General features: G+C 49.3%; 2 protein-coding genes and 1 long non-coding RNA gene across 20 annotated transcripts; 1 reads left to right on the forward strand and 2 right to left on the reverse strand.

Annotated features, from left to right (window-relative positions):
• Positions 1–239: 239 nt before the first annotated feature.
• ZNF75A (zinc finger protein 75A) lies at positions 240–12,258 on the reverse strand. 16 transcript variants are annotated; one of them, XM_082713376.1, is made up of 9 exons: positions 10,487–12,258; positions 9,133–9,287; positions 8,677–8,834; positions 7,871–7,963; positions 7,272–7,356; positions 6,223–6,314; positions 5,813–5,939; positions 3,350–3,460; positions 240–3,167 (listed from the first exon to the last, which is right to left on the reverse strand). In XM_082713376.1, the coding sequence occupies exons 4-9, from the start codon at positions 7,901–7,903 to the stop codon at positions 2,572–2,574; spliced, it is 1,044 nt and encodes a 347-aa protein (XP_082569502.1). In that variant the 5' UTR covers positions 7,904–7,963; positions 8,677–8,834; positions 9,133–9,287; positions 10,487–12,258; the 3' UTR covers positions 240–2,571. The 16 variants fall into 16 exon arrangements, with proteins under 16 accessions (XP_082569502.1, XP_082569501.1, XP_082569497.1 ...); XM_082713375.1 differs by having other exon boundaries at positions 5,813–5,897; positions 7,272–7,398; XM_082713371.1 differs by having other exon boundaries at positions 7,272–7,398; positions 8,660–8,834; positions 10,487–12,256.
• Positions 10,985–24,155, forward strand: ZSCAN32 (zinc finger and SCAN domain containing 32; the record flags this gene model as incomplete). 3 transcript variants are annotated; one of them, XM_082713360.1, is made up of 4 exons in its annotated part: positions 10,985–11,599; positions 17,441–17,594; positions 17,784–20,467; positions 20,935–24,155. In XM_082713360.1, the coding sequence occupies 3 exons, from the start codon at positions 10,985–10,987 to the stop codon at positions 17,921–17,923; spliced, it is 909 nt and encodes a 302-aa protein (XP_082569486.1). In that variant the 3' UTR covers positions 17,924–20,467; positions 20,935–24,155. The 3 variants fall into 3 exon arrangements, 2 of the variants coding, with proteins under 2 accessions (XP_082569486.1, XP_082569485.1); XM_082713359.1 differs by having other exon boundaries at positions 17,441–20,467; XR_014306171.1 differs by lacking the exons at positions 17,441–17,594; positions 17,784–20,467; positions 20,935–24,155 and adding exons at positions 12,599–14,808; positions 15,212–15,755 and having other exon boundaries at positions 11,234–11,599.
• LOC309854354 lies at positions 21,885–27,494 on the reverse strand. The gene is made up of 4 exons (XR_014306176.1): positions 27,311–27,494; positions 25,417–25,797; positions 24,766–24,967; positions 21,885–22,024 (listed from the first exon to the last, which is right to left on the reverse strand). It is a non-coding gene; the product is annotated as an uncharacterized lncRNA (long non-coding RNA).
• Positions 27,495–27,554: the final 60 nt, after the last annotated feature.

A 27,554-nucleotide genomic window follows, 5' to 3' on the forward strand; every position in this document is an offset into this window, starting at 1 on the left:
CTTAATCTCACAAAACAGAGGGTTGCTGGTGGGAAGGGGGAGGGAGAGGGTGGTTGGGTTATGGACATTAGGGAGGGTATATGCTAGGAGAGTGCTGTAAAATGAGCCTGATGATTCACAGACCTGTACCCCTGAGGCTAATAATACATTATATGTTAATTAAAAAAAAAACAAACAAACCCAGCTATCTCGATGTAGACAGGCCAGGTTACGCTGTGGAAACACACAACACCGAAATCTCCGTAGTTCAATATAAGTTTATTTCTCATTCCTGTAAAGTCCATCACAGGTCTGGGGGACTCTCCACATGGGGGGCTCAGCACTCCAGACTATTCTGACTTTGCAGCCCGTTTCTGTAGAAAGGACATTATTGAGTTTTGCACCAACAAAGAAAGGCTTCAGCCCAGAAGTGGGGCTTCCCACAACCCATCACCCACAACCATCTCATGACCCTAACTGCAAGAGGCAGCAAACTATCGCCACTCTTCTCCACACTCTTCACGAGAATACAAGTCCTGCGAGCGCATGTCTTTGGCTCTTTTTGTCCACTACTGCATTCCCAGTCTAAATCAAACAGTGCCTGGGCACGTAAGAGGCTCCCCTGAGACGGAACGAATGTAGCACCAGGAAGATGTCTGCACATGGCCTGCATGAGACAGGGTACCCAAAGCCTGAGGACGAGGCCATGGGTAACAGCTATGCAGACAAGAGCTTCAGAGCTGCCTGTGCCTAAGAAGGAAGACTTGGCGTAGTTCATCTTGGGCAAGAAAACAAGATCCTGCCGAGAGCACCGGACCCACAGCTCAGGCGACTTACACTGTAACGTACTGAAGCCAAGGACCAAACCAATGGAGCATTATCACCACCAGCCATGCTCAACTCCTAAGGAGCTGAAAACAGCCATAAAGACAAGTGCGTCCCCCCTGCGGTCAGTCTGCCCAGCACATCACTGGGGAGCAGGGGAAAGGGAACCCAATGCATGTTTTGGGAACCAATCAAGCCATAAGAATGTTTCAGAACTCAGTAGACACAGCACAATGTCATCCAGCCCAGCCCTGCAGGGAGAACGTGCACATCCTGCTCATCCTGCCTTCGGGCCTCCCTGACGCAGCTGACAGCCAGCGGACCCAGAGCAACAGGGTCTTGAACAAGTCCCTGCATCAGAGCCTTAATTTCATTGTTTGGAGGTATTCGGGAGCTCATTTAACCCCCTCCTTGACACCACCTAAAAGCTCTAACAGGAGCACATGGGAGTCACTGCTGTAGACAGTAAGAAGATCCACAGCCCACAGAGGGATTCAGCCATCTACTGTTCACCCCCCAAGGCTGTTTTTAAATGCTGTGTTCAAAACAGACACAGGGAGACCCCACCGGCTTCACACTGGTTTACAGTGTAAGACAACCAACGTGAATGCAGATTCACCCGTCCTTGTCTACCACTCAGCACCAATTCCCAAAACTTTCCTTCTGGGAACCCAACCTTCTGCCACGCCCACTGAACCACAACCTGTGTGCAGCACATACTCGTTTTGAAACAACCCTCTTTGTTCTTCTAAACAAAAACCGAATTAAAAAGCCAATGAACAAAAACCTGATTTGACTGAACTTCCATAAATTTCCGTTTAGACCCCAGGTGCTAATATTTATGGTTGACATTGTGAGGGGGAAAAAATGTCTAGATTCTTTTATTACAATCTTCTTTACATATAATATGTAATCCATGGCTAAAAATTCCAACCTGTTTGCATATGATCTTAGCATTTTCCTTTATCAAACACCACCAGTCAGAGGTGTAAGTCAGTGCACTATTACTTCTTCTGCAAGATTCCCTAGTGGTGAAGTAAATGGTATTTCATCATAATAAAAATGGCCCTAAAAGGATTCAAGAACTAAAATGTTCAAGAAGGAATTCAAATGATATCCAATGTGGGTAACAGTGTCCAATGACAAAGGAGAGGAAGAAAATCCAATTTGGTTCTTGGAAAACTTGATAACAGAACTTTTTTGCCGCATAGGACTCTTGAAATTGGTAAGCTTAATAACATGAAGGCAATGGTATCCAATTAAACATGCAGGTTATTCTTTCTTGTTTTGGAAGCCCATGCTACAAATGTTTCCATCATGTGTTTAACGTGGCTGGAAGATCAATGTAAAACCAACAAACGATGATCACAGAAGACTGATTAATTCATGAGTATATTTGCTATTTGAAGCTGAATTTGCTAATTGCCAGAACAATCATGAAATAGTACATTCTGTACTCAGAATGTTCCCTGTACACCTTGTTAGGAATTCCCTGATTTATTAGTAAAAATGTAATTATTACAACTAACATGTCCCCTGCAGAGTCTACCTTGATTCATTTCTGAGAAACAGGTTTTTATCACCAAACTTTCCGATGATGAATTATTCATGCTTTTTAACTTTATATTTTTCATAAACCTCAGGGCTAAGCTCTACTTGGAAAATTTCTTCAGACTAAGGATGCTGGATAGGCTTCCTTCTGTTCAGTGGTAGTATTTCTGGTACGCAAGAAGGCTGGAATTCCTGCTAAACTTTCTCATGCTTATGCTACATGTGGGTTCTCCGGTGTTTACTAAGGTGGGAATTCTGACTGAATTTCTTTCCACATACATAACACATAAAAGGTTTCTCTCCAGTGTGAGTTCTTTGATGTGTACGGAGATTTGAATTTTGACTGAAGCTTTTCCCACACCAAGAGCATTTATACGGTTTTATTCCTTGGTGTATTGTTATGTGTTTGTTAAGATCTGATTTCCCTCTAAAGCTCTTACCACAATGTTGACATTTATATGGCTTCACTTCGGTGTGAATTTTTTTGTGTTTAGTAAGATCAGAGGTAAGTCTGAAGTTTTTCCTACACTCCTGGCATGTAAAAGGCTTCTCTACTGCGCGAGCTTTCTTGTGAAGATCCATGAGTCTCTGCAGCTCTTCTTCCCAAATTGAAAACTCCTTTGTTTGATTAACTGGAAACTCTTGATGCCACTTCCCCATCCTATGTGCATCACCATGATTTTCTTTCCCTGTTGTTTTCTGGGGGACTTTCACTCGGGTCTTTTTTGATACTGTGTCTCCTGGCACTTGTATTTCCAAGTCAGAAAGATACACAGGCTGATGGTTTTCAGTGTCAGATTTGACCTTTGACCCTGTGAGAATAAACATAACAATCAGCCAACTGTATGGCAAAGCAAAACTACAGGAATGGAGAGAAAAATCTAATAGTTACTGACTTACAAAGTACAGATAAGCAGAATTTTAAATTTTAAATATTAAATCCTGCAAAGGTTGCTATCAAGGCACATTTGTTCTCTTCCCACTGTATACTTACCTGAAGGCAACTCCCCAGAACTGTTCTTGAACTCCAAGGGCCTTTGAACCCATGGCTCTTCCCCTTGCTCTAGACAGGAGATCACTTTGGGTTTGGGGAGCACAAATAATGCTGTGAAATGGAAAAAAGGACGTCAAGGACTGGGAACCCAACTAGCCACTCAATAACTGTCCACCAACTCTACAGTATTTCAGTAAAAGCAAAGAGCAGTTTACAGTGCATTACCCGAACGGTCAGACGGGTAGACTCTACTATCTGGTTTCAGGTTTATACTATACTGCACTTCTGGGTGGATACACAAAGTGGAGAGTGAAAATAAACCTAAGCTGGACCCATGGAGAGGATAAAGGGCATGGGAACTTCTCTACAGTGCCCTGTCAACAAGATTACCCTATATTCAACAAGGCTGAACCAAACCCCAGAGTCTACGAGGAATGTAGGTTAGCCCTATTAGTTCCTTAGGATTAGCCCAAGTCTAGCTAAGCAAGGTGAACATCAGTGGGCTGCATGTAGTATGCACTAATGGTTCCTGTCACAGTAACAGTAGCTTTGTATTTAGCTCTTTTTTAAAAAGAATATATTTTATTTTTATAGAGAGAGTGAACAGACAGGTGCACAAGTGCACAAATCGGGGGAGGGGAAAAGGAAGAGAATCTCTAAGCAGACTCCCCTCCGGCTGTGGAGCCTGACACAGGGTTCAATCTAATGGCCCATAAGATTGTGACCTGAGCTAAAATCAAGAGTCAAAGGTTTAACCAACTGAGCCAGCCACCCAGGGATCCCTGCTTTTTACTTAGCTCTTGTGCACCACATATTGGATTAGGAAAGATTTCCCCCCATTCCTATAGCTCACTGGTTCTTGTCCAGATGGAAAAAACATACCAGAATTCCTTAAGGAAACCTTTCTAAATATACACCAGCAAGCTGCGGAAGTACTCAGCACTCAGTCATTCAATCAGTCTGTACTGACTGGATAGAATGTGCCAAGAACGCTCTTTGGGCTAACGATATAGTTAGTGGTAACTAAGCCAAAGCACCCTTACGTTAAAAAAAATCCTTTTTTTTTTTTTAAGATTTTTATTTATTTGACAGAAAGAGAGAGAGCACACAAGCAGCAGAAGGTATAGGCAGAGGAACGGGGAGAAGCAGGCTCCTCGATGAGCAGGGTGCCCAATGCAGGGTTCGATCCCAGGACCCTGAGATCATGACCTGAACCGAAGGCAGGCGCTTAACGGACTGAACCATCCAGGCTCCCCTAAAGCGCCCTGATCTTATGGGCATTTGCTCAACAGTGATAAATAAACGAAGTTGTCAGCACACAGTAAATATTCTGTGGAAAACTAAAGCAGGACAACCCAGCATTTTAAGATTGTGCTTCTCTGAAGCTTCTTCGGGGGAGGTAGTATGGAAGGCCTCTTTGAAAAACTGGAATTGCAGCAGGAATGTAGAAGTGAGTTTCGCCATGGAGCAGAAAAGTGCGCCAGGCAGAGGAAAGGGGAAAGTAGAAACGACCATGGCAATTTCAAGAAACAGAAAGACCAGCGAGGCTCAAGGGGACTAAGCGAGGGCAAAAGTGGCAGCAGGTGAGGGAAGGGAGGGGAGTGGGGTCAGATCCCGGAGGACCTGAAGCACTTCAGGAAGGTGCGGATTTTATTCAGATGTGGTGAGAATTCACCATATGGTTTACAATGGGAAATGTCATGATTTGACCAGGTTTTAAAATTTTTTTGTTTTAAAGATTTTATTTATTTGTCAGAGAGAGAGAGAGGGAGACAGAGCGAGCACAGGCAGACAGAATGGCAGGCAGAGGCAGAGGGAGAAGCAGGCTCCCTGCTGAGCAAGGAGCCCGATGTGGATCCCAGGACGCTGGGATCATGACCTGAGCCGAAGGCAGCTGCTTAACCAACTGAGACACCCAGGCGTCCCTTGACCAGGTTTTTAAAAGATTCCAGCTGCTCTGTGGAAAAGAGTGTGCGACAGCAGGAGGCAGGGCCACCGGTCAGAAAGTGCCCAGGTCAGGCTGTTACAAACGCTGCCGGCTTAAGCCAGGACGCTAACAGCACCAGGAAATGAGGCATGGCTGTGCTTGGGCTACACTGTGATGAAGCCTGAAGGACAGTGACGCATTAGCACGCGGTATGAGGGCGAGATCACAGTAAAGGATGACCCCATGTTCCTTCCTCGTAGCTGCTGGGTGAAAGCTCTTGACCGAGAAGAGAGATCCATGAAAATAGATTTGGGGAAGTAGAAAAAATAAATCAAGACATCCACATAGCACACGGAGTGAGCACCTGGACAAAGCTAACCAAGGGACCTGGATACACCTTTCTCCTGTCCACACATCATCTAGTTGAAAAACAAGCCATTATCGGAACATAGCCTCTCAGGGGAGTACATTCCCAGTAAGCAGAGAACATGACAGATTACTCAACTTCTACCCAATGGGAGAGGGAGGGTCTTTACCTAGAGAGATGAGAGTCTCATAGTTTTCCCGCATTACATCACTGTAGAGGGCCTTCTGAGTGGGATCCAGTAACTCCCATTCTTCCTGGGAAAAATACATGGCCACTTCTTCAAATGTCAACAAGCTCTAAAGAAGACAATGGGCTTCAGCTCAGTACTTGTACTACAGAAGCAGCTCTACCATCTGGCCCATGGTAGACCCTGGGCACTCAAGGAATTAATAGCACATTCCTTTTTTTTTTTTTTTAAAGTAAGAAAGCAACAAAGGAAAAAACCAAGGGATCATCAAAAGCCTAGGAGATGCCAGTCCCCCAGGGAGAACCCTGGGGCTGATATGCCTGTGAGCTGGGCAGTGTGTGTCCTGGGCAGCAGGGAAAGACAGCCCTTAACAGCTGGATCGCACAGCTCACCTGGGACTCAGGCAACACGAGCTCAGGTGCCACTGTCCAGTCTTTGGTGTCTGTCTTCTCAGAAAAGGCTAGGATGTGGTGAACAGGGACAGCTGTGGATAGAAAAGAACCAGCAAAAATTTCTCGTACTTTTGTCTATGAACACCCTTACCTCATTTCTAAACCACAGAAGATCCTGTTTCCTTTAGTACATGTGGGACATATTCACAAATGTTAAGTGATACCAACTGGTGGCCCTGTCACAGTAAACAAGAATCGAGCACGTAATCACCCCTAAAGCAATTCCCCAGTTTACTGTCTTCAGTTTTCATATAGTCAATAAAAGGAAATCTTACTTTTTCTTATGTAAAGTGTTTTGAGTTAGGAAAAATTAGAGGTGTTTAAAAATGTAGAACTCAGGCTCAATGTGCCAGCAATAGAAACGGAAAGGTAGAAGTTAGTTTGATGAGTACAAGCAACAGAAAAATCACTGGGAGTAAAGACAACTGAAGAAAAACACCAATAGAAAGACGAGGCAGGAAGGTGAGTAGCAGTCACATCTTATAGGCTCCTGGGTACCTCGGTAAGGAATATGGATGTGTGAGAAGACGTCCAAAGATTTACATGAAATTTCATGATTTGATGAGGACTTTAAAACAGTAAAGGACAAGACACGATTGCACTCTGCCTGCACTACAAAGGTGTAGCCAAATGGAGAGTGATGCATTACTAGTGGGTTGTGATGGCAAGATTATGGCTAAGGATGACTCTATTTCTCTGCTGTGACATTTTGAATAAATGATGGTAACTTGTATGGGGATAGAAACGGTAAAAAAGGAACAGATTTGGAGGGAAGGAAGGGATCAAGAATTTTAGGACAAGGAATGACCTTGTGCACTTGGACAAAGCACCCCAGGTGATCTGGATACATCTTTCCCCTGTCCACACATCATCTAGTTGAAAAACAAGCCATTATCGGAACACAGCCTCTCAGGGGAGTACATTCCCAGTAAGCAGAGAACATGACAGATTACTCAACTTCTACCCAATGGGAGAGGGAGAGTCTTTACCTAGAGAGATGACAGTCTCATAGTTTTCCCGCATTACATCACTGTAGAGGGCCTTCTGAGTGGGATCCAGTAACTCCCATTCTTCCTGGGAAAAATACATGGCCACTTCTTCAAATGTCAACAAGCTCTAAAGAAGACAATGGGCTTCAGCTCAATACTTGCACTACAGAAGCAGCTCTACCATCTGGCCCATGGTAGACCCTGGGCACTCAAAGAATTCATAGCCACCCCCTTCATTTTAAATAATTTTTTAAAAATTTATTTATTTGACAGAGGACAAGAGATAGCAAAAGAGAGCATGAGCAGGGGGTGGAAATGGAAAGGGTAAATAAAGCACATGGGCCTCAATCCCAGGACCTTGGGATCATGACCTGAGCCAAAGGTGAACATCCAACCAACTGAGCCACTGAGATGCCCCACTTTTTTTTTTTTTTTTCTTTTAAGTGAGAAGGCAGAAAGGAAAACCAAGGGATCATCAATAGCCTAGGAGGTGCCCAGTCCCCCAGGCAGAACACTGGGGCCAACATGCCTGTGAGCTGGGCAGTGTGTCCTGGGCAGCAGGGAAAGGCAGCCCTCAACAGCTGGATCGCGCAGCTCACCTGAGACTCAGGCAACAAGAGTTCAGGTGCCATTGTCCAGTCTTTGATGTTTGCCTTCTCAGAAAAAACCTAGGATCTGGTGAACAGGCACAGCTGTGAACAGAAAAGAGCCAGAAGAAATTTCTCTCACTTCTATGAACAATCTAACCCTATTTCTAAAATACAGACAATACCAATCTTTTCATCAGAGACAGTATACATTTGCTACTGTGTATGGTGTCTTAAAGTAGCCTTCTCATTGCAAAGAAGAGCCAAATTACCAACTGACACCTAACATAGGATCTCTGTTTTTCAGGAGTGACTTACTGAAAGAAAAACCCTTTTTAGTTTCCTCTCATGAAATAAATGGTTCTCAATCAAGCAAAAGTCATACATATTTAAAAATGAAGTACTCAAGGAACTCAGTGCATAATAAAAGATAAGATCTTTTATCATTATTTTTTTCCTAGACACAGTTCTATTCATATTCTGTTACTGATAACCCATTTCTGATCTCATTTTCTTCTGTACTTTATGAGAATGAGATGGCTCCTATTCTCTTTAGTTTTCTAAAGGAGAGTTCATGGTGTTATTACTGGAGTTCAGTGGTATAGATACCTCTGTATCACAGGCCAACTTTGCCCACAACTGGTCTACTCTATCGATAAACACCCAGGAACCATTGTAATTGTTTATATGTCTATTTACAGATCTACAGTTCTCAACTCATAAAAAATACAACATTCTGATTGCAAAAATTCCTATCAGTTCCTAGGAATTAGTAATTATGTTCTGCCCTGTCTCACATACAGGCTCAGTTTCCTTACGAGAATTCTAGCTCAGTTGTTCTCGCAGCCCCTGGTGTATACTCCAAAATTCATCATGGGACACGTCCACTGGCAGTGACTCTCATGCCTTCGTCTTGAAGCCTATGACATCTCCAGTTGGAAGAGCCCGGCCTCTTTTCCAAGCTCCCGACTGTACCCTACAAATAAATAATCACCTATTATGAGAAAACTTATGTTTAGTTAGGGGGTAAGTGATAGAAAAAGAAAAAAACCTGAGTAGAGATGGCAGGAAGTATGAAACACTAAAAAAAATGACTGAAAGATGAACAGAGATATTGGACCACGAATTTCCCACAAGGTATTAACTACAAAATGTGGGGAAATTACCATAACAAAAAAAGTTGTGGCAACTGCTAGCTCTGAGACAGTGGCTCCCACCCATTTGCATGCAGCAAAGCACAGACAAGCAGGGTTGCATAGACTATGTATACTCACGCTGTCTTGACAGGTTTTCTCCGTGACTTAGAAGCCTCTCTAAGTGGTTTCCTGTTTTATACTTTTCTAGTTTTCACCCATTACCACCTATGATGGCAACTGAGACCATGTATTGTCAGGAATATAATTAAGTAATGGATCTTCTTCATAGAACACTGAGAACAGGACAAAAAATGCGCATCAGTAAGAAAGTCACATGAACTTTACTATCCACTACTCCTAACTGGAGAAAAATGAACACTGAGAACAGGAAAAAAAAGTACACATCAGTAAGAAAGTCATATGAACTTTACTGTCCACTACTCCTAAGGGGAGAAAAATGAATAGAAAAATCTACCTTCCTTTCCTTTTTTTTTTTTTTTTTTTTTGAAGATTTTACTTATTTGAGTGAGAGAGAGAAAGAGCCAGCAGGGGGAAGGACAGAGGGAGCAGCATACACTCTGATAAAAAGGGAGCCTGACATGGGGCTCCATCTCAGAAGCCCCAGATCACAACCTGAGCCAAATGCTGCCACATAACCCACTGAGCCACCAAGGGGCACGTCCTTTCCTTTTAAAGAATCCACTGCCAGACCCTTTCTTCTTCGATTATCCACTTGAAATAATGCACAGCTCATCGATAGACAAATACCCACTGAGGACTTGGTCTTTCTTTGCAAAAGTAATGATTCAAGAAAGGTTAGCAGTGAGACCATTTACACCCTCTGGCTGCAAGAGGCATGGGGATTCTCCAAAGACTTCACTGTTGTGCTTCCCACCCCAAGGGAGGATCAGGGGAATATTCTGAGTCCCTCTTAAATGTGAACGTGTCATCCCAGTCTTCTGTCTCTAGCAAGGGGGTCCAACTTCTCTGACCCTTCATCCTCTTGTGAAGACGAAACCCTCAGTGCGTGGAACATTCCAGATTCTCCTTTCCACTCTACGGATACTGGCAGGACAGCTGGGACACAGAAGTGACACCAGACGAGGAGGAAAGTAATGAGGGAAAAAGCAGTCCTATTCTAAGACAGCAAACCCAGGTTCAGTAACTAGATGCTCCACACTCGTTTGACACTTCCCCGTAAACACCATCAAGGGCACCGTGCACAAGATCTAGTCCTGTGTTTTTAAACCTCTTTCCTTGGGGCGCCTGGGTGGCTCAGTGGGTTAAAGCCTCTGCCTTTGGCTCAGGTCATGATCCCAGGGTCCTGGGATCAAGCACCGCATCGGGCTATCCGCTCCGTGGAGAGCCTGCTTCCTCCTCTCTTTCTGCCTGCCTCTCTGCCTACTTGTGATCTCTGTCTGTCAAATAAATAAATAAAATCTTAAAAATAAAAATAAACCTCTTCCCTTGACCCAGAAAAATCACAGCTGACCTTGGCTTACAAAACGCTTATCCAAAGGCCAAGCCGCAAAGGACGAGAGAAGGGGAGTTGGTGCTGTCGACGGTGAGCTTTCGGCCCACCTTCCCTCTCTTCGACGTTCATTTAGACCTCGAGGCGAGAATGAGCAGAGTCGCGGGATCTCGCCTTCCCTGGCCTGAGGTCTCACGAACGGCTCCCAAATTCGGCCAGGACGTCACAATGTTCTCAAATGGCCGGCGGCCGGCTGCCCGGCCGGCTCAGCCGGCACCCAGACGCTTGTCGCGCTCCGGCACCAGCAGAGGCTGACATCTCTGAAGCTGCACCTCCCGGGTCCCCCGGCCCGCGGAAAGTCCGGCCAGCGAGTCGGGAAACTGGCCACCGCGGCCCCGACGCCGTCTCCGCAAAGGCGGACAACAGGATGGTCTCCGGAGCCCGACCGCGGGGCTCTCCGAAACGGTCCGGCCGTCAGCCTGCGGCTGCCCGGTCCGAAATCACCGCCGCGCACGGACAATGGCAGCCTACCTCCGCCACCGCGCAGCGGCCGGGGCTCCTCGGGAGCTCCGGGGTCCACGCCGCTGCCCCTGCCACCCGCTCACCTGCAGGCCACCGCCCTCGCCCCGCGATGCTCCCAGGCGGGAGCCGCCACACGCAAGACCGGCCTTAATCTGGCCGGCGTCCCTGCCCGGGTCCCACCAGACACCGCGCTCGGGCCGGAAGCAGACTGACGCCCTTCCGGGGAGGGGCTTCGAGCCGCCGCGCCGCGGGCCCCACCCTCGCGGAGGAAACCCGCTTTCCTTCCAATGCCGCCGTGGCTGTCCGAAAGAGTTAATGCTACCGAGTGTCCCGTTCCTGCCGCGGCCTAGAGGGGCCTCCCGGCGGATTGGCGAGCTGCTATCGCCGCCTCGCGTCCCGCACCGGAAGGCACTGCGCGTCCGGCTAATGCCTACGTGGCCTTTGTGCAGCGCCGGTACTCGGAGCCCAGCCCGGCGGGGATGGCCGTCCCTTCGCACGCGGGGCCCTCGGCCTTCCCGAGGCTTTCGTTCCGGTCAGGATCGGCGGCCCCCGAGGGCTTGTTCCCTCCTCTGGGCCGCGTGTCCCTCACAACGATCACGTTTTCCTAGTGAGGTAGGTTCCAGCCGGTGTGACGGGTTCTAGCTGTAGTGTCCTTGGCAGGGACAGGGAGCCGCGGCTCGGCCCCTAGTACGGGATTTAGGTCCCCTGCAGTCTTGGCTCCCTCTCCGTGCACGATGGCAGGCTCCCTGGATGATGGGAACCCTCTTTCCATCTTGTGTCCCTGCAGTCTCTGCCAGAGTTCGTGAACCCTACTTTCAGGATCCGGGCATTTCGGGTTGTGGGCGTCTCCTAATCGCCAGGACTCTCCCAGCGTCAGCCTTCGCCAGGCAATAGCTTACTTATTAGGTCCACTACGTGCAGCCAGGGCCGGCGGGCACAGGGCAGTCTTTGCTGCAAGGAATCTGGCCAAAGGACTGGGGCACTTTTGTGACAGTCAGGAGTAGGGAGGCTAGGAAGAGGGGAGGCCTAGGCTGAGTAAGGCGGGTGTCCGAGGAAGTGAAGTTGCCTTATGGTTGGGGAAATGGTAAAAGACCTTGAACCTGATCTGTCCGCTCCATGGAGTGGGGCCACATCCACGCAGAGGGAAAGCCGGGAGACTGGGGTATGATCCATCATACGTGTTCACTAAGTGTGATCGGGCTACATTTGGAGGGAGGCTCAACAGTGAGAAAATAAGTTCTTGTAGCCCTCTCACCGGGTGCCTCGCATGGGGGTGAAGAGACTGCTTTTTTTTTTTTTTTTAATTTATTTATTTGACAGAGATCACAAGTAGGCAGTGAGGCAGGCAGAGAGAGGAGGAAGCAGGCTCCCTGCTGAGCAGAAAGCCTGATGCGGGGCTCGAACCCAGGACGCTGGGATCATGACCTGAGCGGAAGGCAGAGGCCTTAACCCACTGAGCCACCCAGGCGCCTTGAGACTGCATTTTTAATAAAGTAGATCCTGGAGCATCGCTGGAGATTTTTTCCCAGGGCAGTTCATCTAGAAGTAGGAGCAAGGTGGGAATGAAAATGGGAGACCTGTACCGGGCCACTATATTACTTTTGCTTTTAGGTGGAATCCTGTTGTGCTGATCCTTTCTCCGTGAGAGCAAAGGGTTAAACACGGGAGATGAGAAGAAGCATCTGCGAAAGTCACTTGCACAGGTTTCAGAGCAGGCTCATTTCCTAGGAATCTGCGTCAGGCAGAGACTTAGTTTCTTCAGAAGCAATTCTTTCCAGGGTGCAGTAGTGCTTTTAGCATTGACATCCTCACCATGGGCCCACGGCTGAGCATATGCTGAGAACTTACTAAAGCGAATAAATGAAGTTCTGCCAGTGGTGCCCTTGCAGCGTACTGGCAGGCCTGATTCATAACCTGGGTGTGGAGGTGGTTGGGGAGGAAAAGTGGGAAAAGACACCCCGTGAAAGCAAGAAGGCAGCACAAACTGGGGAACCATGAAAGAGGACCAGTAATGATTTTTATAGACTGAAGCCTGTGCCAGGGTTCCTTTCCCTTGCTGTGGAGCCCACCAGACTCCTTTTGAAATCACGTTCCCCTCCCTGAGCACTGCTGAAAAATGATGAACGTACAGCTGGGGAGCGATGACAGGGAAGACCTGGCCTTTATATCGAGATCCCACACAGCTGCCGTGTTGGGCTGAATGGTGTTTCCGTGTGACCGGCTAGAGTTAATAATGGTGCTACTGACTAACCAGTTCTCTCTTTTTTCTTTTCCCATGTATATTACTTATCATAGAATAATTCTCTTAATTATTGTTGCTTGATATTAGGCTGTATTTGCTCCACACCCTATTCACAATCCTACTCTTTCACGATGCTCTCCATGTTTCATAATCTCTTGAGATCAGGATGTGTATGAGGGAGCAGGGTCTAGAAATGGCGAGCAAGCTGTGGCTCTGGTTGAGGATGTACAGAATGCATCTGGCCAGCAGGTGAGGACAGGCATTCAGGACCTGCTGAGTGTCATTGTGAAGAACCGAGCGAGAAGCACAGGAATCTGCTTAGTGGAGAGGAGCCGACCTAAGAAATGCACAGTAGCGCTCTGTCCGCCACCAGAAACCACAGGCTGGCTTGGGGTGGTCCCTGCCCTTCGTCTTTGGGGAGAATTTCTCGTTTGGTGCAATAACGTAGACACGGATATATTCAGTTTATGTTTAAGGTCCCTAATACAAATGTAAAACCTCAGAATACTTTCCAACAGAAGGCCAGGGAAAGGACAACTATCCCTCACCCTCGGAGTTGGTGAGTTAAAATCCAGTGTCTCTTGCTGAAAGTCTCCTTGAGGGCAGATGCCATGTGTTATTCACTAAATAAAGTTGCATTAGAGCTGCTCCTGCTGCCAGGATTAAGGGGTAGGTATGGGATAGTGACTAGTTTCACAAAGTATGCACTTGTCCACTTAGGGATTAGGTCGGACATGTTGTCAGTGTAACGATCTTGTACATTTTGGGAGAAGGGAGCTGTGAGAGGCACAGGAGAAGAAAAGGAACTCGGCTTTGGTTGTAGGAGTTTGTGGGAAGAAGGCAACTGAGATCCCAATCTCAAGTCTGGGAGAGGCACAGAGTAAAGGAGGAGTGTGGGCCAGAGGGACGCTGTAGGCTGAGCCCCTCTGTAGTCAACAGAAAGCAGCTCGCTGGGTGCAGAGACTACATGCCTGGAACGGGAGATGCCCGTGACCCCAGTGAGGAGACAGACGTATCCTCGGGCTGCGGGAGGAAGAGTGATGTTGACATAATGTGGAGAAGGCAGAACCGTGTGGTGGGGACATGAGGATCCAGGCTGAGGAAGTTCCTGAAGGATCCAGGGCATCGGGACAATTACTAACCACTAGGAGGGAGCAGAGAAGGCCAAGCAGTAGCACGTGGACAGAGTTAGAGACTGGGTCGGTGACCAGCGGGAGCCTCTACATCTGATAGTCCTCCTGCTCCTGGCTCCCTTGGCCTCTCTCTGTGGGGTCGGTCTCTCCCTCGTGGCCACCACCATTTCAGAGCCAAGCTCTTCACAGGAGTGAGATGGTACAGGAATGTCGGGGTTAAAAGAATTACCTGAAACCTGTCTGGGATGGGACGGGCAGAGCAGGAAGCAGAGGGGAGAGGGAGCAGAGCAGGTTGGTAGCACGGGTCAGGATGCCAGCCGCCTCTGCCTACCACCCCTCGCCCACTAAGCGCCAGTTAGAAGCTGTGGACATAACGGACGCAGGTGGCTCTGAGTGCCTGCCACGTGCCCCGTACTGGGGATTTCACAGTGAATGTGACAGGCATTGTCCCTGTGTTGGGCTCCCCGCCGAGGGGAGGAGGCGCCCAGGCCAGCCGGAGGCCTCTCCTTGGGGCTGAGTGGGATGGCGAGTGTCGCGAACCCGGAACGCACCCACAGAAGACACAGGGCTCGGGGGATCTGTCGAAGCAGGATCTCACTTTATTGTGCGGGGGCACACCTTATATAGAGCAGCTGAAGGGAAGTGAGGACAGAGGGGAAAGAGCCAATAAGATTATGCCAAGTAGCAGTTGCTGGGTAAGGTGTGTCGGGCGAGAGGAGGAAGTGCCATAGGTTTCAGGAACCGAAACTGTGAAATTGGCGCCTTGTTGGCCGGAAGAGACGGCAAGCCGGCGCCATCTTTATTCTGGGCCGCACCCTGTGGAGGCACCTCTAGTTATGTGCCTTACAGTCCCTGGCCTGCAGGAGCCACGCTCCATGGGGAAGTGGATGACAGGTGAAGAAAGAAAGCTACTTTGGGTAACTGCTCGACAGAAATGAGCAGCTGACGTGCTAGACAGGGACCGCGGTGCGGACAGGAGGCACGCAGGGCGTGTCTGAGGAAATATTCACAGTATTGTATGACCAGCACCCCTAGGGGCACCTGGATGGCTCAGTTAAGCATCTGTGTTTGGCTCAGGTCATGATTCCAGGCTTGGGATGGAGCCCTGCATCGGGCTCCCTACTCAGTGGGCAGCCTGATTCTCTCTCTGCCTCTCCACCCGCTTGTGCTCTGACAAATGAATAAATATCTTAAAAAAAAAAAAAAATCAGGGTGCCTGGATGGCTCAGTGGGTTAAAGCATCTGCCTTTGGCTCAGGTCATGATCTCAGGGTCCTGGGATCGAGCCCTCTGCTCAGCAGGGAGCCTACTTCTCCCCACCCCTGCCTGTCTCTGCGTGCACTCTCTCTCTGTCAAGTAAATAAATAAATCTTAAAAAGTAAATAAATAAAAAATCATGACCTCTATCCAGTTCCAAAACATTTTCACCCCCAAAAAGGAAATGCTGCATCAGTTAGGAAGTCACTCATTCTTTCTTTCGATTTACGTTTTCTGTGATTACTCAGAAAGGTATCCTACGACACGTGACTTTCCTTGCTGACCCTCTCACGGAGCAGGTTTCAAGGCTGTATCAGTACTTAGTTCCATTTCATGTCTGAATAATCCACTGCAGGGACAGACCAAGGCTCTGTCTTCGTCCATCTCTTCCAGCCCAGCACTGTGGCTGCATACATTTCAGGAGTACCCACAGCCATGCTATGCTGCCTTTTATGCTGAGTTGAAAGCTTCCATTGTAGTGGGCTCAGTAACTTTTATTTTTAAAATCTTACTTATGGGGGCACCTGGGTGCTTCAGTGGTTTAAGCCTCTGTCTTCAGCTCAGGTCATGATCTGGGATAGAGCCCCACGTCAGGCTCTCTGCTCAGCAGGGAGCCTGCTTCCCCCTCTCTCTCTGCCTGCCTCTCTGCCTACTTGTGATCTCTGTCAAATAAATAAAATTAAAAAAAAAAAAGAAATCTTACTTATGTAAGTAATCTCGACACCTGATACGAGGCTCGAACGCACAACCACAAGATCAAGAGTCATATGCTCTTCTGACTGAAGACACCCAGGGTCCTACAGAAGGGTCCTACAGAAAAACATGACCTGTTCATGCTGTTTACGTGAAACAGAAAATTGTCGAACAAGTGTATCTGCAGTAGTGTTTCTAAGCAGATGAAACAATCAGTGTATCATTATAAATCTCAGTATTTACTTTCTTAGAATCCTTGGGAACATCCCTGCCGTCCAGTATGTGGTTGCTGAGGCTGTGGGGTTGAATGTGAAGGGGCAGGACTTACCACGTGCCAAGGCCCGCTCCTGCTGCTCACCCTGGCTTCAGGCTTAGATCCCTCACACTGGAAGCTCCTCCCGATCAGACTTGTGTATGTTCCCTGAAGTTCCGTTAATACGTCCACAGAATGAACCACTTCCATACTAGAATTCCTGCAGATGGATTTCTGGGACAGTATATATTATGCTGGCCTGGGGGAAATGAAAGGCTTGAGTTACTGTGGTATTTTTAGGAGGAGGAGGGTCATCTTTGGGTGGTGGGGCTTAAAGCCTCCCCCACCCCGTATGAAACATGTTTTTTTCTGTAATTTGCATATACAGCTTTAGAATGAAGCAGTTCGTTGTTTTTTTGTTTTTGTTTTTGTTTTTTTAAATAAACAGCTATTATACCAACAATCTGCTGGAAGGAGCTTCTCACCACACAGAGGCTACTGGCTATGGCCGTGGTCCCCACTCTGGTGCTCTGAGGCTCCGCTAGGGGGCGTGTTCAAGCACATCCCCAGCTTCAGATACAGTGGGTGCAGGTGGGGCCCAAGTGTATGCGTTTGTGACAGGAGATCAAGACCCTCCTGGCCATCCTCTGGGACCCTTCATGAGGAACCTGGACTTGTCAGCACAGCAAGACCTACAGGGCGGTGGCAGGACGTCTCTGGGAGCAGGGCATTCTGCGGGCCCCAGAGCTGTCCTGTGCCGAGTTCAGCAGCCTGCGGTTGAGGTGCTGGGAGGTGGGGGCGGGCCGTGTGCCGGAGCTTTGTGTCCTTCATGAGGCAGTGGGTACTCGGTCAAGTTCCTGGGCCTCTGCACCCAAGGTGGCGAGCCGTGCTGTTCCCGGACATAAGGGAAGGGCTGCGGAATCCGGAGAGCTGAGTTGGCAGAACGGGAAGCCCACAGCAACTGGAGAAGGGTCCTGGGCGGACGGCGTGGCCGGGGATGAAGGGGACTTCCAGGAAACTGGCTGGGAAGGTAGGAGACGGGACCTGCTGATCTTGTTCCCATATGGAATAGGTAGGACTCTTGGCTCTGATAGCCAGGGGACAGGGAAGTCCCCGCAGAGGCTGTCATTCTGCCATCAAGAGGGCGCTGCCTCCACTGCTGCGAGCCCACAGCCCCGATGGCACTCAGCGTTGCGGCTTTTCCCCGTCCCCTCCGCAGCCCAGGTCCGCCTGTGCTGGCCTCTCTCACAGAGCACATGGCGTTACAGCTACCGTCCTTGGCTTCCTCAGACCACTGTGGGCCTCCAGCCCGGACTCTCTCCCCTTTCTTCCTGCTCCAGCAATGCCCTTCTGTCCTGACCGGAGTGTGTTGGCCGCATCCCTGCAGCACACTTTCCCCTCGTTTCCGCCAAGCTCAGGGCAGCCTGTTGCTACTTAGCTGCTGGCGGTGAGGCCGTTGACAGTGGAGGTGAGACCTGGGGACAGACTGGCACAAACAGAGCTGGCCTCTTGGCCTCAGATGGGTCACCGTGTCTGAACATCCAAAAAGAGACAGTATAGGGGCGCCGGGGTGGCTCAGTCAGTTAAGCGTGTGCCTTGGCTCCTGTCCTGATCCTGGGGTCCTGGGATCGAGTCCCGCATCAGGATCCCTGCTCAACGGGGACGTACTTCTCCCTCTCCCCCTGCTTGCTGCTCTGCCTACTTGTGCACACACTGTCTCTGTGTCAAAAATAAATAAATAAAATCTATGAAAAAGAGGGGTAGTATAGGACAGTAGTGGCATCTAGGGGTGATTTTCCTGTGAGACCAGGGTTAGGAGTTTGTAAATACTAAAATCAGAGAATGAAACTAGGCTAGTATTTAGCAAAAAGCTGAATCCTGGGAGAAATTACATTTAGGGGGTATCTGGGTGGCTCAGCTGGTTGAGCATCTGCCTTCAGCTCAGGTCATGTTCCCAGGGTCCTAGGATTGAGCCCCATGTCGAGCTCCCTGCTCAGTGTGGAACCTGTTTGTCCCACTCCCTCGCCAGTGTACATAACTTGCTTTCTCTCTCTCATAAATAATAAGAACTTAAAAAAAAAAAAAGACAGCATAGAACAGTACATGGGATCTCCAGGATTTTTCCTCACGACCACAGGGTTTGGACCATGAACATAGTAAACTGGAAAATGCACTTAGACTTACTTAGCACAAGGCTGAATCCCATGAAGAATTCCATTTACAGGGGCACCTGGGTGGCTCAGTGGGTTAAAGCCTCTGCCTTTGCCTCACGTCATGATCTCAGGGTCCTGGGATCGAGCCCCGCATCGGAATCTCTGCTCAACAGGGAGCCTGCTTCCCCCTCTCTCTCTGCCTGCCTCTCTGCCTACCTGAGATCTCCATCTGTCAAATAAATAAAATCTTAAAAAAAAAAAATCCCATTTATGTATTTGTCCCTTATGGTGCTTTAACTGCGACTTTTCTCGTTGTCCTGTTCTTTCTTCACAGCCCCAGGTCTTTCTGTTCCGTCAGGTCTTGACATAAAACACACACACACACGCTAAAAGAGAGAATAAGAAAACGGATGACTCGGGGCAAGCAGAAGTGAGGAAGGCCGTGTGGAGAAAGTCTAGGGAAAACCCTGAGCCCATAAGAGACCAGAAGGGTGAGCCTGAGCCAGGAGGGCAACATGCATGTTCTCCAGGGGAGCGGGCGGGAGACCCCGTCCCAGGACAGGAGGCAGCAGGCACCCTGGGCGGGGGAGAAGGCCTGTGCACATCTCCTGAGCGGGGGAGACGACTCTCAGGGCTCTCCCTGTCGCCCCCAGCCACTCCCCGAACTGGGAAAAACATTTAAGTGCCAGCAGTGTGGGAGAAGCTTTAGCCGAGGTTCCTACCTCATTCGGCACCAGAGTCCACACAGGAGAGGAGCCTCACAAGTGCGGCGAATGCGGGAAAGGCTTCAGTGAGGGCTCCAAGCTCTCTGCGCACCTAAGGACGCACACAGTGGAGAGAGTGGTAGCCATAGTGCCTCTATGGCTGCGGGGAATGTGGGAAAAGCTTCAACCAGAGCTCCAGCCTCATTGTCCACCAGAGGACCCACACCGGGGAGAAGCCTTATCAGTGCACCGTCTGTGGGAAGAGATGCAACAACAGCTCCCAGTTCAGTGCTCACTGGGCAAGTCCACAGCGGGCGGAGCCCCCAGCCCTGTGCCCATGTGGGAAAAGCTTCAACAACAGCTCCCTCGTCCATGCCCAGCAGAAGACGCACACTGGGGAGAAGGCCTACAAGTGCTCTCGGTGTGAGAAAAGCGTCCCCAAGAACCCCGTTCTCACCCCCCATCAGAGGCACACAGAGAAGACACACGCACACCCCCAAAAGGGACACATGTTATGAGCATATAGGAAAACCAACACATCAGTCCCCTAGTGTGAGTCTTCCGAAGCATCTATCGGCTTGTGGAGGCTTCTGTGATCGAGTCCCTGGCTCGGCAGGAGACTTACAAGCGGATCTCAAGAACCACAGCAGGGACAGGAATCCGAGTACATGTGCCCAGCTCTCTTCCTAGGCGCGCCTGTGACCCACAGTCATGTGTCACCATGGACTTCCACACAGATCCACAGTCCTGCCAGGAAACAAGGGTAACCTTGTCCTGGAGAGAGAATGGGTGGCTAGAGGCCTGGGAATGGTTTCTGGGGCAGGTTAGAGAAGACCTTTTCCCTGCTCATGGGAAGTACATCTGAAAGGGAATAGCCTTGATGAATCCTAATCCAATAATTGACCTCTAGGCACCTGCTCTCTGCCATGTCTACCTCAGAGTAGGTCACTGCTCTGTCCGCCAGTCACCCAGAAAAGAGAGTAAAGCAGGAGGGACAGCTTAAGTCACAGGGTACCACTACTCTAAGTGACTTAATCTCAGAGTAGGTGTGCCATCTGGGTTCCTCTTTCTAAGATTTCTCCTCTGTATCACGCCCACCCAGGTTCTTGGTTTCTTGTGTTACATTTAATGGTTTCTATAGGTTTATAAGCATTACTATTTCTAATGAAAATAATGGTGTCTCTCCCTGTGCTCTCTCGGCTTTTGATGCTAATTTTCTTGATTAGAGACTTTATCCTTGGGGACCTGGGTGGCTCAGTCAGTTAAGGGTCTGCCTTTGGCTCAGGTCATTATCCCGGGGTCCTGGGATCAAGGCCTGTGTAGGGCTCCCTGATCAGTAGGGAGTGTGATTCTCCCTCTGCCTCTGCCACCTGCCTCCATGCTTGTGCCCTCTTTCTCTCTGAAATAAAGAAAACCTTAAGAAAAAGAAAAGAATAAAAAACTTTATCCTCATGCAGAGGTCCACAAGTGCCTGAACAGCCTCATGAGCCTGTGTCGGCACAGGAGGACATAGAGGGGAGCAGCAGAATTGGGTCGGAGGTGGGCTGCATGCTCACGGCGGGGTGGGGGGACATCAGAGGTGTAAGGAAAACAGGGGTCCAGGAGGAATGACCTGCATTGTGGAGTACTAAGAAATAACCTATAACCTGTTTTTCTGAAGAGAGATTTAACCTGTGAAATTTCCACGGATTAAACGTGGTCAGAGATGGGCATGTCACCTGGTTCCTGGCCTGTGCACACAAGCTGTTAGTACTTTCTCGAATTACGGTGAAAGCAAGTGTCATGGTGGCTGCTTCAATCTTTTTGAGGAATTAAGCAAGAACAATTTTTTTCTTCAAAACAATAAAGGAAAGTTTTAGTTTTAGGGAAGAAAGAGAAGGCAGGCAAGTCCTAAGAATCCATGTCAGTGTCTCCTCCAGTTGAGCCTTGCCCAGGCACCCACATTTCCCTGCACATACCGTTCCCGAGCAGGACCCCCACGGCAGCCTATGCTGGTCGGTTCCCAGAGCCCCAGGCGTAACACTGCTCTACACAGCGGGAAAAAATGGCATCTTTCCAGAGCCTGGGTGAAGGCAAACAGGTGGGTTTCACTGTGACCTGTCCCAGGACAGCTGACTTCACCGGACATCATGTTGGGGAAGAGAGACAGAGCCTAGGCTGGATCCGCAGGGAAGGGCTTTGCATACCTGGTCAAGGAGCTGGATTTGCTTAATGAGGGAACATGTGGAAGTCAGTGGAAACAACGAGGAATGGTGGCGCCCAGGCAGCCTCTCCAGCAGGCTCCTCCCACTCCTGGGTGCTGCCAGGGAGTTGGGGGCAACTGCTGACTGCTTGCCTTGTTGGAAGTGGGGCTGCCTCCCCGCTCCAAACTGCTTCATGCCCCAGTCTGCCGGGCAGAGAAAGGAAGAACCCAGCGCTCGCCTGTCAGCTGCCCTGTATGGTCTGGAGGAGACAGGTAGGAACTGGAGAGCACATTCATTTATTCATTCCATTAGGAAATATTTGGTATTTCCTCGTTCTCTGCTATACCAGGTTCTTTAGCAGCCGCATACAACACCGTTAATGAAGCGGACACCCCATCTTCCAGAATCACCTCACCGGACCTAGAGGAACACAAGCACCAGTCGGACAGTACAACCGGATCCAAAACCCCAAGATGGGACCCAGCTCTGCAGGGCCTCTCTTCCAAGTCCTGATTAATCTAACCTTTTGCTGTGCTCCCGCCACCCCACAGGGACTAGCTGCTCCCTGTGCTCACTATGTCGGGTACCTTTCTGCCTACCTCCCATGGACTCCCACAGCCTCACCACTGCACTGGCCCCTGGAGGAGGAATCTGAAGTAGGTGCATAGCAGGGAACACCTTCAGGCCTACAGCTCTCTTCTCCGGTACAGAACAGCCTCCTGGTTTGGTTCAGCCCGTCACATGTCTATTAAGAAGCCAGATTTCCTTCCTGTGTAAGAAATCCTGGCACTCACCAAATGGTTTCTGTAATTCCCTCCCTCACGGAAACATTTTAACTAATTGATAGAATCTCAGTGGGCACTTGTGATTTACTAACCACTCCTGCGGGCAAGACCCTCAAGATTCTCACAACCCAAAGATGACAGCCAAAGCCACAGGTCACCCCCCCCCCCTTCACAGATATCTGTTGTGGTTCCTCAGTCTAAGATGGCAGTTGGGTGCTCGCAGCTGAAAGGGGAGCTGGATCCCTCCAGCTGCCCGACTCCAACTTTCCTTTCCCCTGGCCACCTCTCCTCGGCCTCTCCTGTGAGGGGACTACCCTACCAGCCAGTGCAGGAACCGGCTGGGGAATACCGGGACCCTGGGCAGGAGCGTGCACACTTCTCCAATGACCTCATCACGTGCCAATCTCTGCATTCCCTGTTTTTGCCCCCATCTCCAGTCTTGGTACTCATCCTTATCTACCTTCCTGGCAGAGAGTGAGGACGGAGAGATCTTTACTTGTGAAGAACACAGAACCTTAGCAGGTAACCTAAGTCCCTGTGGCAGGGGTCAGGCCTCCAAACATGAACTTAGTGCAGCTAACCCTGTTGTGGCAGATGGAGGCAGTGGCTCAGATTATGCTCCATGGCCTTGGCCATTCTAGTGACACATCTGGAATTTTTGCAGAAGTCTGTGATTTACAGAGTACTGCAAGTAAAGTCTGGGTTTCCTGGGAGGGTCGATGCACAGTGCTATCATAGGTTAGGTGATGTGGTCAGAGATTCAGTGACGGAGCTGGATTTTGAATTTGGGTTCAGTCAATTCCAAAATGTAAATTTACTTTAGTCTTTCACTCCTGCAATCTGGTCAACCCTTTCTGTGGGACCTCAGGGACACACCTTCTACTGCATGTTACTACCATCAGACTAGTCTTGTGGTTCCAGGGGTCAGAGGTCTGGGCCTGCCCTGAATATGCAGGCATTGCTTAGGATGCATGTCATACCCACTACCACCAACCCTCCCAGATATGCCACTGTGCCTTGCACCAGAGTAAAAGGTACGTAGTACAGCAGTGATAAGACATGGCACCTAACAAGATTTTACAGCCTCCAGCCTGAAACGGCCAAAGGAGAGCTCTTATTTGGTAGAAGCATGCTTACACAGTACCCATTACCATCCACCTACTGGAGCGCATCCATGCTTAGCAATAAGCATTGTCCACTGGAATCCCTGGTTGGACTGGCTTTAGGGTCAAGACTTCATACTCACAGTAAGGAGACATATCCCACATGGGCTGCCTTACTCATTGTGGTTTTGGGGGTTGGCCAAGCACAATGGGGCCTTACTCACCCAGTCTCCCTCTCACCTTGGCTTCCAAGCCTCTCCTACAAGCTGGGCTCTCAATCATTACACCTGTATGTTCCTTCTTTTTCCACTGACAAGCCTTGACAAGTCTAAATGGGGTCTTCTAAGTAGAGATTTATCCCACACACCCCTTCCTCTAGGTAGTGTCTTCTGATAGATCCCCCTGTCCATGCTTTCCCTGCTGAACTAGCTCCCAGAAAGGTATTCAGAAAACTTTCTTATCAGGGTGCCTGGGTGGCTCAGTGGGTTGAGCCGCTGCTTTCGGCTCAGGTCATGATCTCAGGGTCCTGGGATCGAGTCCTGCATCCGGCTCTCTGCTTGGCAGGGAGCCTGCTTCCCTCCCTCTCTCTCTCTATCTGCCTGCCTCTCTGCCTACTGTGATCTCTCTCTGTTAAATAAATAAATAAAATCTTAAAAAAAAAAAGAATACTTTCTTATCAGATGACATTAAGATCAGACACTCTTTCTTGGTGACAAAAAGCCACCACAAATGCCCCAAGCACAGACTTTCATACATAACCCTGCTCAGAGCTATCACGGAAAGAGCCTTTTGAGGAAAGGACCAGATGGAACTATGAAGCCTACATTTGGAACTGAGCTGTCTCAACCTGTCACCTGCCCACCAATTCAGTAGCTCTCTGTTCCCAATTCAGGTCCCGACACAACTACAAGGTCACGCCTATGACGTCACAGGCACTGACAAACTCATCCTTGATCCTTCTTGCCTCTCTCATTTCCAATCTGAGACTGTATCTCAACATTTCCTTAAAACAGTTGGGTTCCCTTTGAAGACCCTATGGTCTGAATGTGAGTTCTGGCTCTTCTCTTGGGAAAATCCCCAGACATGGGCTTCGTGGGCTTGCGAGTCCCCACAGAATCACAGAGTTGCTGGCTTTTCTTGGGAGCACACACAGCATCACCTGACAAAAAACCCACCATTGACACCTTACCTCCCACAGACAGATCATCTTAGGAGCCCAAGGAAGAAAGGTATAGGTATAGACATTCCTGGAGGGCCAGAGCTAAAAAGGTACCTGAGAAGTACGGTATGTGTGGCAGGGCAGAAGAGAAGAGTCAGGAACGCAGGGTCACACTGGATAGTGACAGAGAGGACTTCAGAGTTCTGTTTGCTCAGGACATGCTGAGAGGGCCGTGTTAGCTCCCATGCAGAACCCCGGAGCTCTGACACCTTGCAGCACTGCTCTCAACCCCAGCTGGTCTCACTCCGGCCCTTTCCTAAGCAGAAAATCAGTTATATTAGTCTGTTTGAAGGAGGGGTGTGACTCAGACACTGAGGACACAGCCAAATTCCTCAGAGCTTGCTGGATATTGCAATTCCTGCCCCACAGAATGGGCATGTTTAGAAGCAGAAGATTCTCACCTCAGAGCTTCCTCAGGTGAACACACATGCAGAACAGAACACTGAGGTTCCATTTACAGGGGATGACTGTTGCCTTTCCTTCATCCTTGGGAACAGGGACCTACTAAGAATTCCGTGACTGTGAGGGTCCAATCTCACTCTCCACCCACCATCCTGCACGGGGGGAGTCAGCCTAACTTCGCGGGAAAGGAGCACCAGCAGCAAAATTGTTTCTCCACCCTCTTCCAGCAGTCTGTGCCCTCACCCAGGCCCTCCACAATGTGGTCTCACCTTCTCGCCACACCTTGATCTCCCAGATACTCACTTGAAATCCTGCACCAAGGTCAATGCCTTCTTAGGGCTTTCTGGCTGACATTGTCCCACAGGCTTGCATCTCACTATGCAGAATGGTCAGGAATTGCTTCAGCTCCATAATCTTCTTTGATCCATTTTGGGCTGCTGCCATTCACAGCAGGTGTCCCAGAGCTGGCTGAAGGCCTCATGAGGCCAAGCACTTGCTGGAGCCTGCAGGCTGAAGAGCTGGCGGACATCTCCCACTTGCCAAACCCTTCAAGAGTCAGATCTGCCATCTGCCATCTGAAAGAATGTGATCAACGAAGAGGAATTCACCCCCAGTGGATGCTTAACAGTTCCCACAACTTTGAAGAATCACCTCCAGGGAGACCTCTCCAATAAGCACCGCGCTCTGGAAAGAGAAAGTGGCGAAGGTGAGACTTCACGCCTACTTCATTTTCCTAAGTGTAGGGAAAAACGCACAAATTTTTTCAGGGGGCATATGACAGAGTGACACCTAATGGAAATAGCCCTGCCTTTGACCACAGGTGGTTCTGGTCTCTGCTCCTTGCTTCACTCCACACTAACTGATTTGGGGCAAATTATGCAACTTCTCTCAGTCTTTTTTTTTTTACGTCTGAAGATAATAATGCCTATATTTTAGGAATGAGAAAAAGATTAGAAATGCTATTTGTAAAGCCTCTAGCTCTGTCCTTGGCAATTAGAAGGTGCTGAGTAAATGGTGTGGTCTCAAGAGAAACTCCATCTTCTAGGAATTTCTTCATGGGGTATCTCCCCACCTGACATGTATTTATAGATTCAGTGTCATTCCCCTGCAAGAATGTAAGGCTCTTGGTTAGCAGGAATCGGTTTGGTCATGACAGAATCATAGCACTTCCATTTCTGTTTAGTGCATTTAACTGTTTGGCAAATGAGTGAATGGGTGAGAAAATACAAGGAAGACTGTGGTCATCAGACCTGTTTGATTGCCTGTCAGGTACTTAGGCATTATGAAGAAGAGGAGACGAAACTGGTCTGTTAGAGATGTCTCTGACATCTGTCTTTGCTCCATTTCCACGACTTATATTCTAAATAGGATTGCTGAACCTGAGCACTACTGATACCTGGGCCACACAGGTATTTATTGTGGAAGGATGGATTGTGGTGGTGGTGGAGTGGGGATGGGGGGGTAGGGGAGGTGAAGGGTGTCGGTTGTCCATGCATTATAGGAGACGAGTAGCTGCATCCCAGGCCTCCATGCACTTGATGTCAGGAGCATCTTTGAGGTGTGACCACAGAATTGGCTCCATTGTTACCAAATACCTTTTGGGAGCAAAATCATCCTTGACTAGGAACCCCTGTCTAGGGACAAGTGATTAGACCAGGCTGTATAAAAGCCTTCATCTCTCCACCTGGTCTTCCTTCAGAGTAGATCTGGACTTTCTGTATATCTAATCCAGTTGTACAACAAGTCTCTTCCAAAGCCCTGGAGACTCCCTGTTGCCCCTGAAGTAAAACACGCTCTCAAAGCGCCTTATCTAACTCCAACCAATACCAGGACGTTTCTGGTGGATTGTCTTCACCGGCTTAGGAGTTCTCTGAGGGCAAGGGTGGTCTGAGTGCTCTTCCGAAGGAAAAGGCCTCAGTGAACGCGTGCTTCAACGCCGTGCATCGCAAGGGCAGGAAGCTCGGAACCTTTCAAAGGCCTCTCCACACGGAAATGCGCGGACGGGTGCCCGGAAGGGAGACGGGTGGCGCGCCGGCCACTTCCTCCCCACACCCCCCAAGAGGGGCGAGGTCCCGGCACACTGCCACTCGGGTCTTCGCGTCCCGGGAGGGAAGACCACAGCTGCAGGATACAGGGAGGGGCCGCAGAGCTCGGGGCCTTCCAGACGGGAAAAGTCAGCTTCACAAGTGTCACTCACCAGCCACTCCCTCTTTTCCAACGCGCTAGACTGAAAGCTGCCGCGGGGAATGCCGGGACCTTCGGAAGGCCTGACGCATGCGCAATGGCTCAGCCCCCAACCAACGGGCGGGGCGGAGTACGCAGGCGCTTCCTAAAGGACCTTTCGGTTTCTCTGGTTTCCGCCTTCCGCTAATCGACAGCCCTCCTCACCAATGAATCGACAGGATCTTCTTCGTGTCGTGCCCTGGAGCCAATCGGGGTAT

Source organism: Mustela nivalis (genome assembly GCF_964662115.1).
Source record: "Mustela nivalis genome assembly, chromosome: 19".
Taxonomy (NCBI): Eukaryota; Metazoa; Chordata; class Mammalia; order Carnivora; family Mustelidae; genus Mustela; species Mustela nivalis.